The 12709-nt window shown below is 37.8% G+C and overlaps 1 protein-coding gene across 2 annotated transcripts in view; it reads left to right on the top strand.

Annotated features, from left to right (window-relative positions):
* tmem131l.L (transmembrane 131 like L homeolog) overlaps positions 1-12709 on the top strand; it is a 74290-nt gene that overhangs the window by 40830 nt on the left and 20751 nt on the right. Inside the window, exons 12-24 of one of the 2 annotated variants that reach the window (XM_041589443.1) lie at positions 194-299; positions 486-639; positions 2991-3161; positions 3760-3829; positions 4668-4788; positions 5260-5398; positions 5798-5842; positions 6770-6879; positions 7979-8051; positions 8780-8907; positions 9210-9352; positions 9838-10024; positions 12274-12459. In XM_041589443.1, coding sequence (XP_041445377.1) covers positions 194-299; positions 486-639; positions 2991-3161; positions 3760-3829; positions 4668-4788; positions 5260-5398; positions 5798-5842; positions 6770-6879; positions 7979-8051; positions 8780-8907; positions 9210-9352; positions 9838-10024; positions 12274-12459 — 1633 coding nt within the window. The remainder of the gene's footprint in view (positions 1-193; positions 300-485; positions 640-2990; positions 3162-3759; positions 3830-4667; positions 4789-5259; positions 5399-5797; positions 5843-6769; positions 6880-7978; positions 8052-8779; positions 8908-9209; positions 9353-9837; positions 10025-12273; positions 12460-12709) is intronic. The other variant, XM_018231343.2, reaches the window with a different exon arrangement.

The following is a 12709-nucleotide window of genomic DNA, read 5'->3' as shown; positions in this document are numbered from 1 at the left end:
TATGACATGTATATGCTTTATGCCTGCATTCTTCCATTTTTCATTTTTAATAAATGTCTGTATTGGATTATAGTTTGTGTTTTCCAGAATGCTATGCTTCTGTACAGTCTTTATTATTATTATGGAACCTCACATCTTAACTCTTGGCAATTTTTTTTCAATTGTTTAATGACGTGGTTATTTTGAATTGCAGCTATAGCATGTGATTTAGAGAACGCTTTCACAGACGACAACAAATGGAATGTTCCTGAGGCTGCTGCTGCCCCGTACCCCTGCATCTCCCATAATGTGACAGACAGGTATGATTCTTGCTTTTTCATTAATGTTCTCTGTATTTATTTGAGAACAGCTTGTGCCATGCCTTGAACGAACTTCCTGGCTAACAAAATATACTTATTAGGGATCCTAGGGATTGCATTCTAAAATCGGTGTGGTATTATTACATAAATATTAGTGCTTATGTACAGTATGTTCTCTCTTGGTAGGTATCTTGGATTGGATCTGTCAAACATATCTTTCTATATGCAACCACTTCAGGACCCTATTGGTTTATGGTCTATATGGCTTGAAAATAACTTCAACTTCCATATATCTCTGTCAGAAGTGTCAGTGGCACAAGGAAAAGAAGACTTATTAAAGGTATGTTTACACAGCTTCAGTTAATGTCAGAAAACACCCCTGATTAATATATTTTGGCATTCCTCACCTTTGTTAGAGTATGTGTGTGTAAACTACATTTGCAAAGCTTTAGGCTAATGACTTGTGTGTTTAGACTACGACTAGCAGTCAAAATGCCTCTGTATTCCTGTCAATGCTTTGCGTGTATCTATTTTGGAGCTGGACAGATGGGGGGGGGGGATAAAAATGCTTTGTTTGCCAAATATCCTTTTTCTCTCATTTTAAAGTGGTAACTGCCAGATGAAGCCTTAAAGGAAAACTATACCCCCAAAATGAATACTTAAGCAACAGATAGTTTATATCATATAGTGCCATATTAAATAATCTTACCAAACTGGTATATATACTTAAGTAAATATTGCCCTTTTACATCTCTTGCCTTGAACCACCATTTCGTGATGGTCTGTGTGCTGCCTCAGAGATCACCTGACCAGAAATACTACAGCTCTAACTGTAACAGGAAAAGTGTTGAAGCAAAAGACAGAACTCTGTCTGTTAATTGGCTCATGTGACCTAAGACGTATAGTTTGTTTGGTATGTATGTGTGCACAGTGAATCGCATGATCCCAGGGGGCGGCCCTTATTTTTTAAAATGGCAATTTTCTATTTATGATTGCCCAATGGCACATACTACTAGAAAAGTACATTATTATGAAAATGGTTTATTTACATGAAGCAGGGTTTTACATATGAGCTGTTTAATGCAATATGTTTTTATAGAGACCTACATTGTTTGGGGGGTATATGGGGGAACTATTGCCAAAATGAAAATTTAATACAAGCTTCACCATGAAATAAGAAACTTTGTAGATACAATCAATTAAATATTCGGCATTGTTTCTGTAATAATCAAGTTTATCGTCACTATCCCTCTCTCAGCATCTGTTTCTCTTCATTCTGTCTTCATGCAGCAGTTGGGTGTCAGATAATCATTGGCAGTTAGATCCAATATATCTTATAGGGGGCTCCTTTCCTAGCAGATGAATTAGAGCTCACTCAAATAACTGATTCCAGTTAAAACAAAATCTAACAAAGTAACTGCCTTTTGCATAAATCCTGCACGTAGAGAGGATTTCTGGTGATTTTAATAGAGTGATAGAGTAATACATATTCTAGGCAAAAGGAGCCTATAAGATATATTGGATCTAACTGTGATGATTGCCAACTACTGCATACTGCCAACTACTACAGAATAAGAGAAACAGATGCTGAGAGAGGAATAGTGAAGATAAACTTGATTATTTCAGAAACAGTACAGAATATTTAATTGATCTTATTTAGAAAGTTTCTTATATACCTATGATGCTTATATTAAATTTTCATTTTCATTCCCCCTTTAAAGCTAAAAATAATTGAAAAACTCAGGGTTCTCTGTTAAACCTCTAAAAATAGTTTGTTTTTCAGCAACATTGGGAGGGACATTATTTTTTTGCATTGCTGCCTTCCTCCTATTACAAAAAGATAAAATTGGTTGGTATTATTTCACGGTTTATCACTTTATACATCATTAGAAATTATATTTATGTTTTGTATTTCAAAACTTTCATTTAAAAAAAAAAAAAAAAGATAAAATTGCTTCATAGCCACCACCACCCAATACCCCGGGCTGATCTAATTGGTAAGTCCAGCCATAATATCTAAAGTAATACTGCTCTCCAATGGCAGAATTGTCACAAAACTATTATTGCTCTGCTTTACTAAGCAGCAGGAGACCTGGAAAACTCACTCAGGTATTTCATACAGTTAAACGTTACACAGTGCTTTGGGACATATTTATAAAGGAAAGCATGCAATACACCACACATCACCAACATGTGTGCTTGAAAACGCTAGACAAAAACATATTTTATATTTGCACAATATTATGCATCACTTTCTTCTTGCAATTCTGACACCTAATGGACTTTATTGGGTTACTGCATTGTAAAATAATGATGTTATTTTCAGAAGTGTTAACATAGGCCTTAAAATTATACTTCTTTACGAATACACCAGAATACGCATGGCATAAGTAAGGACAATAGTGGGCAATAAATATTTTACTCTGCTTTATAAACGTGACCCCTACTGTTTTCTTGCAAAATTGTTGGAATAAAATGCAAATGGAAAGTGTTTATTCAATTTAGTGTGAACAGTACATCTTTGCTCTGTTTATATTTTAAAATTAGTCTTTGGTTTTGCTATACATTTCACAAAACCAGTCTCAAAAAGATTTTTGACTGGCACAGCTAGCACTAACAAAACAATAAAAAATAGGAATAGAATGTGCTGGATTTGTTGCTAAATAACTGTGTTTTGTTCTGTTTTTATAGATTCTTAACTTTACCAGACTGTTGGCATTGCCTCCTGGTTGCTGGAAGGTGTTTACATTTAAAATTCAAGCCAAAGATGCCCCTTTGAACTACCTAACATACATTCTGGTTGGCACCTCTCTGGGCACCACATTTAAGATTCCTGTCCATGTTCAGTCTGCATTTTCTAAGGTACCATGTGGCACACAGGAGCCAAGTTTGGTTTTATTGTGTATTTAGCTGTAACACTTCATCCAATATGAAAATGATAGAAGAGAGCTCTTGTATGTATATGTTTGTATGTATGTTATTTTGTGGGAAGATAAGCATTTATTATGGAAGGCAAGCACAGAAAAGACGGGCAATAAAAATGCTGAAAACATGGCTTTGCCATTGCTTTATTCCACAAAACTAAACATGATCACAGTTTCTCGCCTGTGATTGTAGTTTTCTAAATACAACCAGATTCCAAGTAATTTTATCCAGCACTGTCTGAAGCACAGCTCCAGACATAGTCTTCTCTCTCCCACACGCATAGAGAGTCTCACACTCTCCACACAGGCAACGGCAGCCTCCATTACAGCACTAAATATATTATTATGATTTGTGAATTTCTCTGGCACTACAGGTGGTTTGAATATTACACCCATCAGCATAGGGTAGATGAAATGTCTGCGATTAGTCTGCTTGAGAGGTTTTGTATTAGGAAGGTTTTTATAGAAATATGGGGGTTACTGTAATTTCATTTTAACACAAACTGTGTTCTGTGTTTTTCTTTGTATTTTTTCAGCTGGGAAACATGCAGGATAAGATTCATGCACAATGTGGAGAACATCCACTTATCAGAATCCTAGATGCTGGTAAATACTTGTGTTATTTTATAATAGCAGTGTAAGGTTATAGTAACATATTCCGCTATTCTCATTCGGGAGTTTATTAATGATGGCATTATCACATGTTTAGGGGGGTGCTAACAATTGGAGGTAGAGGGACTGTTTCCCCAGCACAGCAGGGACTCCTTCTATAATCTATCACAATGGCAGACGGAATGGCCACATATTTATCATATATATATATATATTTATTTACAGATGAATCTTAATTCCCCTGTCTACTCTTTTTTTGTCATGCTTTGCTTTTAACTGAATAGTCATTTCCCTCTAATATCTACTTTTCTTAAGCTCGGTTTATTTTCCCTAAATCTTACTTGTGCTTTCTGCTTAATTCCATCTTACTATTTCCTGCTCACTTCTTCTTCAGCCCTACACAATCCACTTTCCTTCTCCAGCCCATCATGTCATTTACCATGCTTTCTTTGCTTCTTCATCAATTTCTTCTGATTTCTTTCTCTATGCTAGTTGTACCAGCTTCTTGCTGTTCAATCTGCATCCTACTTTTACAATCCCCAGCCTCTGCCTGTCCCTTCTAAGCCCTTGCTTCATCCTTTAATTTCTTCCTAATTTTTTCCTTTATAATCTGTAATTATAAAATATATTATTTATATTGATATATATGATATATGGTCTTTCCTTTTGCTCTAATTCCCAGTCATACCAGCACAAACTTATTTGCATTTTATTTGTTGTTTTAGGTTTTAATTTTTTTATCCTAGTTAATTTACCTTTATTATTATTCATATATTATAACAACTTCATTAGAATTTCTTTTGAAAGGCTAAAGGAAATCTATTTTTCTTAGGAGGAGCTCTTCGGTGGCAGCAGAGCCTTTCCCTTAGTATGTCTGCATGGGGTATTGATTATGAGCTTGGGACGGAAATTTATGAGAAATATCAGAAGATGCACGATGGAGAAAATGTTGGGTAAATATGTTTGCTTCCAATCTAGAAAAAGGCTCAGCATTGAGACTGGACTTCTGGAATTAGTAGTGGCTTATTCTTGTTCTTTACAGATTGAAAACACACCATGCAGCTCTATATAGAGATTGCATAATGTTTAGCATTAACCAGCACAATGCATTTATCTCATAGGGGAAAATGTAGTATCTATGGTGCTTGCACTGTAATACTGTAATACTTATGTGTCAGCAGCATAGATTCTGCAGTCTACAGCAATAAAGGGGTTCACCATTCACATCTGTCCCTTGGCTAGTGGAACTGTTTCCATAACAGGGGAGGCAACCCACAACCTATAGATAATATCTTTAGAACCCATTTGTGGTTGCTGTAAATACATAGTTTGCTTTTTAAGTTTCCTTGTAAATAAGAGAAAAGCTCATTTTATTGAATTTTGTTTCTTCCAATGGGATGAATCTGTTTATTCTCCTGTTTCAGAAAGGAAAACTTGGAGGGCTCCAGGTCTGCAAGGCAGAAGAGTGATGGAAAGAAACACTTTGTCTCCTTTCTCCCACAGTTAATCACCAAGCCTGGTGTTGTGGTTAATTTCACTGCAACTGCACTAAGTAACAACTCTGTAAGCATAGTTCTGTCTGCTAAATTGCCTTACCTTATTATGACTAATTATAAATGAAATTCCTATCCCCTATTAAACTGTAATAATGTGTAATGTATAAAGTTTTATTACATTTTTTATGAAAGTTCTACTGCCAGGGGTAGCAAAAATATTGCCTCTGGTAACTTTTTAAAATGGAATTGTGGCTCCCCTAGTGCTCCCTAGAGCAATAGTGCTCCCCTTGCGCCTCTTGATCTGGGGAAGTTTGTTTCAAGATATTTACTGCAATTCCATTCAGTCTAGTCCTATTTTATTGTTAGTATTAATGCCATTTGTTTGCAGAGAGCAAAATAACTATGTTTGGCTAATAAAGTGGCTGCTCTTTACTTTTATCCTTTGTGTTTTCTGTAATACCCACAGAGGGATTGGCAATATACCACTGTTTACGTCTCACATAATGTTAAGGTGAACTTTTTCTTTTTATACTCAAATAGTTGTATAAAAGTTAATTTTGGCATATGGGGAGGTATCAACTCCTTGGTTGGTGCAATTTATTTTAACTCAGGAGGGGTGGCCAGAATTCTCCTACAATTACCTGCTATGGCAAACTGCCTGACGGTGATCCTTGCCCTGTTTCCAAGATACAACCACCTGACTTGCATTTCAATTTGTGCAATTCGTCTCCAGGTTTTGGGGTTACAAAAAAATCACAGCCACCAAAACACCTTAAATAGCTTTAGAGCTTTAGATAAACATACTATTACCCACAAAAGCCATACAAGACCATCACAAATATAATAATTTCTGCCAGTGGTGCAGAACTTAAAAAGTGCAGAATAAGTGAATTTGTAAATACTTTCATGGCATTTTTATTTCTTACTAGTCTTTATTGGTCCTTTAAACATGTAAGACTTAAGCTCCCCATAGACGCGACGATTCTTCTTGCCGAGCGACCGATTTTAGGGAAGCCCGACCAATCCTTCGAAATTCTCGTGCGGTTAGTGGGATTCGAACGATCGTACATTTTAAGATTTTTCGGCCGACATCTGTCAGGAAATTGATCGGCCAGGTCAAAAAATCTTTGTCGGTCCCAGTGCAATCTATCTATGTTTGCAGGGCCGAGCAGGCAGCTCCCCTTTGTTTTCCTGGCAAATTGGTCTTTTTAGTTGATGGTAAATTCGTACGATCGTACGATCGTTCTGAGAAATCGTGGTCTCACGATCAGGATCTGATCTTTTAAAAATCTCAACATCTATGGCCAGCTTTATAAAGGTTCAAGATATCCATGGTCTGGATAAATATTTGCAACTGAATACTTTTGCATGAGGGAACAGTACTGTTCACAAAAATGGTATCAATACTTAACATTTCTTTTTACTTATGTCTCCCTAGATTATGCATGTTACTCTAAAGAATCCAACCCCCTTCCCAGTGACAGTGCAACTTCTACCTCTCTCCCATTATCCTAATCCACAAGCTGCTCTGAGCATGCTCAGCAAATGGTACGTTTTTTCAGTGACGCTTAAGGGTAGGGACACACTGGGTGATTTGGGGAGTTTTAGTTGCCTGGCGACTAATCGCCGCGACTTTTCTCCCCGAATGCCTCCCCTCGCTCTGCGCCTGGCTAAAATGAAAAATCGCCTGCGCTAATCACACGCGGCGATTCGTTTTCCGAAATCGCCCGAAGTTGCCTCACGAGGAAACTTCGGGCGACTTCGGAAAACGAATCGCCGCGTGTGATTAGCGCAGGCGATTTTTCATTTTAGCCAGGCGCAGAGCGAGGGGAGGCATTCGGGGAGAAAAGTCGCGGCGATTAGTCGCCAGGCGACTAAAACTCCCCAAATCGCCCAGTGTGTCCCTACCCTTAAACTCCATTTACTAGGCGTTGGGAGTATTTTGGGTTCTGTGACAAATGGAAAGTGCTACTGTCTTTTTTTATTTAATAACTAAAGTACAGGACCAAATTACGTGTATTCATAGCTCAACTTAAGTTTAGATACTTTTTTTTATCCAGCATTTCTGAGCAGTGGTATAGAATGGCTGCTGGTGAATTTTAATAATGGCAGGGCTGTGTGTATAGCCAGAGCCATTTTTGCTGTGTACTTAGCTTAACTTAGTTAGTCAGTAAAACAAATGTAATGAAGTAGAAGTGAGTGGAGTACAAGTAACAGAAATAATAATGCAAAGACACAGGAATTTGCCTTACATGTGAGCTCTTGCATTCTAAATGTCTAAAAAGCAGATAGCTAAACCATTTTTTACTGGGTAGCAACATTTCAGGAAGTAAAGTACTCGAGAATTAAAAATTTTCATTAAATAATAGAGGATAATGCATCAACTGTGCCCAACGGATTGATTCGGAGAAAAGTAGGACCCGGTGGAAAATACGCCTATTCATCTACTACAGCTTTTCAACACTTGATAAAGTGCCACAGTTTAAAACATGTTGTGGGAATAAAAAAAAATGGTGTATTATTAAGTTACCAATGGTAACTTAATTTCTAGTTTTTAGAAACTTTTTTTTTTTTTTTTTTTTACTATTGTCTAACTATTTGAGCACACAGTATTATTTGTTGCTACATGTTTTCGTTGTATTTTTAGGTATGGTGTGAAGGAGCAGGCTTTTGATGTCACAACTGCTGAATTTAGGCTTCAGAAAGAATGCAGCGACATGGTATGTTCTCATGAATTCCAACTGCTGTGTAAAGGTTTGTTCATGGGTGTTGATGGTTAAGATATTCTATATAAACTGAGAAAGGCCAGGATCATCTACTGTATATGCTAAGATGTGTTTGAATTGCCCTGTTTACTCATCACTTAGAATTGTTAAAATATGTGTTGTTTTATTTACATTTATGTAAATGCACATTGTTGTGTAATTCTCTTGTTTCCTCTCACAACCGCATGCTTCTAAACCCTCTAAATGACATCATCTTGTTATTTTTGTTAACAAACACAGTATAAATCCATGTCCGTGACGAAAACATGGATTTTGAAAGTTTAGAGCTTTTTCAGCAAGCTTTGTTGTTTTACAAACTTGCAAAGGACCCCATATCAGTTAGTGTGTGACCTGTAGGCAATAAGGTTTTTTCGATTTCTAATGGAAACAGATGAAACAAACAGATGTTGATGTTATCTGAATTATAATGACTGTATGAGGGCATACGAAGTTGATTATTGCCCCTAAGTTTGAAGCAGTGGTAGCTTTGTCATAACCACTTGAACTTTATGACTGAAGCAATTCTTAGGCTTTTGTTTGGATGACTTTTCCCTAGCCCCTCAGTCCCATTGTAGGTACCATGGAAATATTGTAGCATTTTATAGGCACAACATTTACAGAATTCAGGGACCGTGTACTTGTGTGTTGTTTATGTAGTATATAACTATGTATGTAACTTACAGCACGAAGAGCCTGATGAATGCAGTACTGAAGTACTAGAGTTACAGCTGCTACCCTGGGAGAGTCAGCGGATTGGTGTAATATTTACCCCACTTGATTACAGAAAAGTTACCTCACTCATACTGATCAGGTAGGTCAGTCAGTTACTCTGCATGCAGAATAAGAAACTTTTTGAACAATAGTATTGTGAGCTCCACTTGTGCCCCACACGTGCATATAATTTAAGGGAAACTAAAGGAAACAAATGCTCCACATTTTGTTTATACTATTGCATAAAATTGTTGTGGTGTTTACCACATTAACCTGTAGCTGGTTACTTGATGTATGTAGGGACTGGTAGCTACATACATCAAGTATCTTAAACTTCTCTCATAAAATTGCACTCCTACTCAGAGACATTACAGGGATGACAATATTTGTCTTGTATTCCAGGAATAATCTGACCATTCTGGACATGATCACTGTGGAAGGTGTAGGAGCACGGGAGATGTTGCGCATGGGAGGAAGACTTCCCGGCATAGGGGGATCCCTCAGATTTAAAGTACCAGAGTCAACATTGATGGACTGTCGACAACGTGAGTTGCACCTCCTTTGTATAACTGCCAATATCAGGGCATGGACGGGCCTACCTTTACTCAGGTTACTTGCTTTCAGCAGTGTTTATTGGCATCTTAACCAGCCAAACTATTCAGCATTCTCTTCTCCAGTATTACCTTAATAAATTGCTCAGTGCATTGTAGTTGGTGTGTTTTTAGAGTAGAATATTTATAGAACTATTTTATAAGATGTTTAGAAGATGATTTATGAATTTATTAGGGAAATAAAGCATCCATTCTTCTTTCTACATTAAGTTTGTGTAAATGTTCATAGCTGCCGCAATGCTTCCCTTGTGCAGTATCACTGTAAATAATATGCCCCTCAGTATTACTTCCTTGGTGTGTGGTTCACGTGATTACCTGTACCTGGCAGGAGAATGTCCTCTGTACACTGTTCTTTAATGTGCTGTAGATGTTTCAGATGATAAAATTTACTTTTTCCATCTTATGTGTTTTTTGTATAGAGCTAAAGGAAAGCAAGCAGATTTTGTCCATCACAAAGGTCTTCAAAGTTGAGAATATTGGCTCCCTGCCCATAACCATACAGTCTATGAAGATTAATGGGTACAGCTGCCAAGGCTTTGGGTTTGAAGTGCTGGACTGCCATGCCTTTTCTCTCAGCCAAAACTCTTCTAGAGAAATCAGTATTGTGTAAGGGTTTTTTTCCCAATTATTCTTGAGACGTTTATATCTTTAGGTGACTGTTTTTGCTCAAGTCCCTATGTTTAATATTTCAGCACTTGTTTGAGGCATGCAGAATTAAAACTCAACCACTTGTGAGAAATGGTTGAAGCTAAGAAGTGTCCTGAAATCTTATTTGTCTGGCTTACTAACACCAATTCATAATGCACTACTATAAGCTCCTTCCTCATAGTAAAGTTGCAGCGCCAGTTGAAGGTGTGAATTCTGCAGTCAACATAGAAACTCTTATCGGCAGATTTATCAAAGGTCGAATTTATGTGAAATTTTTTTTTACCCTAATAAATTCGGAAATACTCACAACTCGAATGGGAGGTTATTTAAAGGGATCCTGTCATCGGAAAACATGTTTTTTTCAAAACACATCAGTTAATAGTGCTACTCCAGCAGAATTCTGCACTGAAATCCATTTCTCAAAGGAGCAAACAGATTTTTTTATATTCAATTTTGAAATCTGACATGGGGCTAGACATTTTGTCAATTTCCCAGCTGCCCCTGGTCATGTGACTTGTGCCTGCACTTTAGCAGAGAAATGCTTTCTGGCAGGCTGCTGTTTTTCCTTCTCAATGTAACTGAATGTGTCTCAGTGGGACATGGGTTTTTACTATTGAGTGTTGTTCTTAGATCTACCAGGCAGCTGTTATCTTGTGTTAGGGAGCTACTATCTGGTTACCTTCCCATTGTTCTTTTGTTTGGCTGCTGGGGGGGGGGAAAGGGGAGTGGGTGATATTACTCCAACTTGCAGTACAGCAGTAAAGAGTGATTGAAGTTTTTTTCCCATGACAGTATCCCTTTAAGTAAAATTTTGAACATCTATTATTCGATTGAATAGTCTTGACCCAAAAATTGGAATCCAATTCTAATCGAGTTTTCCCTCCGGAAAAAACATGAATGTCAGGAAGACAGTTAACATATTCAAATTGTTCTATCGACCTCTGCCATTGACTTGTAAATGAACTTGGCAGGTTTTAGGTGGCGAATATTATTACTCTATTAGAACTGTTTCCATGGTCGTGGAGTGATAAATCTCACATTCAAATTTACATCTGAATTGGGGGTTTAAAATTCAAATGTGTGAATTTTGACACCGAAAAACTATTAGAAAATTTTAATTTGATTTAAAATGTACTATTTCGATCCTTAATACAGTAAATCTGCCCCTTAGTATTGAAAGCATGCCTAAGGAAATCTTTATAGCCACACTATTATTTAGCTGCCTAACAGCAATCCAGTCTTGTGCACAGGACTTAAAGGATTTGTTCAGTGTAAACATAAAAAATGGGTAAATAAAAAAATGTTTTCAATATATTTAGCCAAAAATGTAATGTATAAAGGCTGAGTGACTGGATGTGTAACATAATAGCCAGAACACTACTCTGCTTTTCAGCTCTATTGGTTTCCACTGATTGGTTACCAGGCAGTTACCAATCAGTGACTTGAGGGAGGGGCACAGGGGTTATAACTGTTGCTTTTGAATCTGAGCTGCATGTTAAAGATCAATTGCAAACTCACTGAACAGTTATGTCCCATGTGGCTCCCCTTAAAGTCGTTGACTAACTCAGAGTTAAGGTGGCCATACACGGATAGATCCGCTCGTTTGGCGATGTCGCCAAACGAGCGGATCTCCCTCCGATATGCCCACCTTGAGGTGGGCAATATTGGGCTGATCCGATCGTGGGCCCTAGGGCCCAACGATCGGATCCTAGCGTTCGCCAAACGGGCGGTCGGATCGCGGGACCGCATCAACGAACAGATGCGGCCGCGATCCGACGGGATTTTTAATCCCATCCGATCGAGATCTGGCCGACTTTCGGCCAGATCTTGATCGGGGAAGCCCGTCGGGGGCCCCCATACACGGGCCAATAAGCTGCCGACACGGTCTGTCGGCAGCTTTTATCGGCCCGTGTATGGCCACCTTTAGAGAGCTGAAAAGCAGGAAGTAGTGTTCTGTTAGACATCTGCTCACTCCAGCCTTTATACATTAAATTTTTGGCTAACTAACTATATTAGAAACATTTTTTTATTTTGCGCAGCCTATCTATTTATCCAGTTTTACACTGAACTGTTCCTTTAAGAACATTTGCATGATATTTTTCCTTTGAATACAGGCAGTATTTAGTGCCTTAGCCAAACTAATGCTTTATATGTAGTTTTGTTGAAATGTTTGCCCATATTAAAAGTTATCCTTTTTTTATGATTAGATTCATTCCGGATTTCACATCATCATGGGTTATTCGTGAATTGACTCTTGTGAGTGCTTCCAATCTAGAATTCCGATTTACACTTAACGTGACTCTGCCTCACCATTTGCTCCCACTGTGTGCAGACGGTGTTCCAGGCCCAAGTTGGGAGAATTCTTTCTGGAAGATTACGGTCTTGTGTGTCAGGTGCGTGCCATCACATTTCGGAATTATTTTAGGGAATAATGTTTGTGCTTTTATTTTATACTTTAAAGTTGTTGCTTAATGCAACTTATTGTGTGATTCAGAACTCGCACAGTTGCAGAGTTAAGTTAGTGACACGTGGCTGATAGTAGCTGCCATCTTGTCACCTCCAAACCAAGTAAGCAGCAAAGAGATGGCCTGTCATACCAATGTCTTGTTATTTTTAAGCTAGATAAATAATGGTGCCAAGTCC

The sequence above is a fragment of the Xenopus laevis genome, chromosome 1L (genome assembly GCF_017654675.1).
Source record: "Xenopus laevis strain J_2021 chromosome 1L, Xenopus_laevis_v10.1, whole genome shotgun sequence".
NCBI classification, from domain to species: Eukaryota; Metazoa; Chordata; class Amphibia; order Anura; family Pipidae; genus Xenopus; species Xenopus laevis.
Note: the sequence above shows the minus strand (reverse complement) of the source record. Positions and strands in the feature narration are given on the sequence as shown.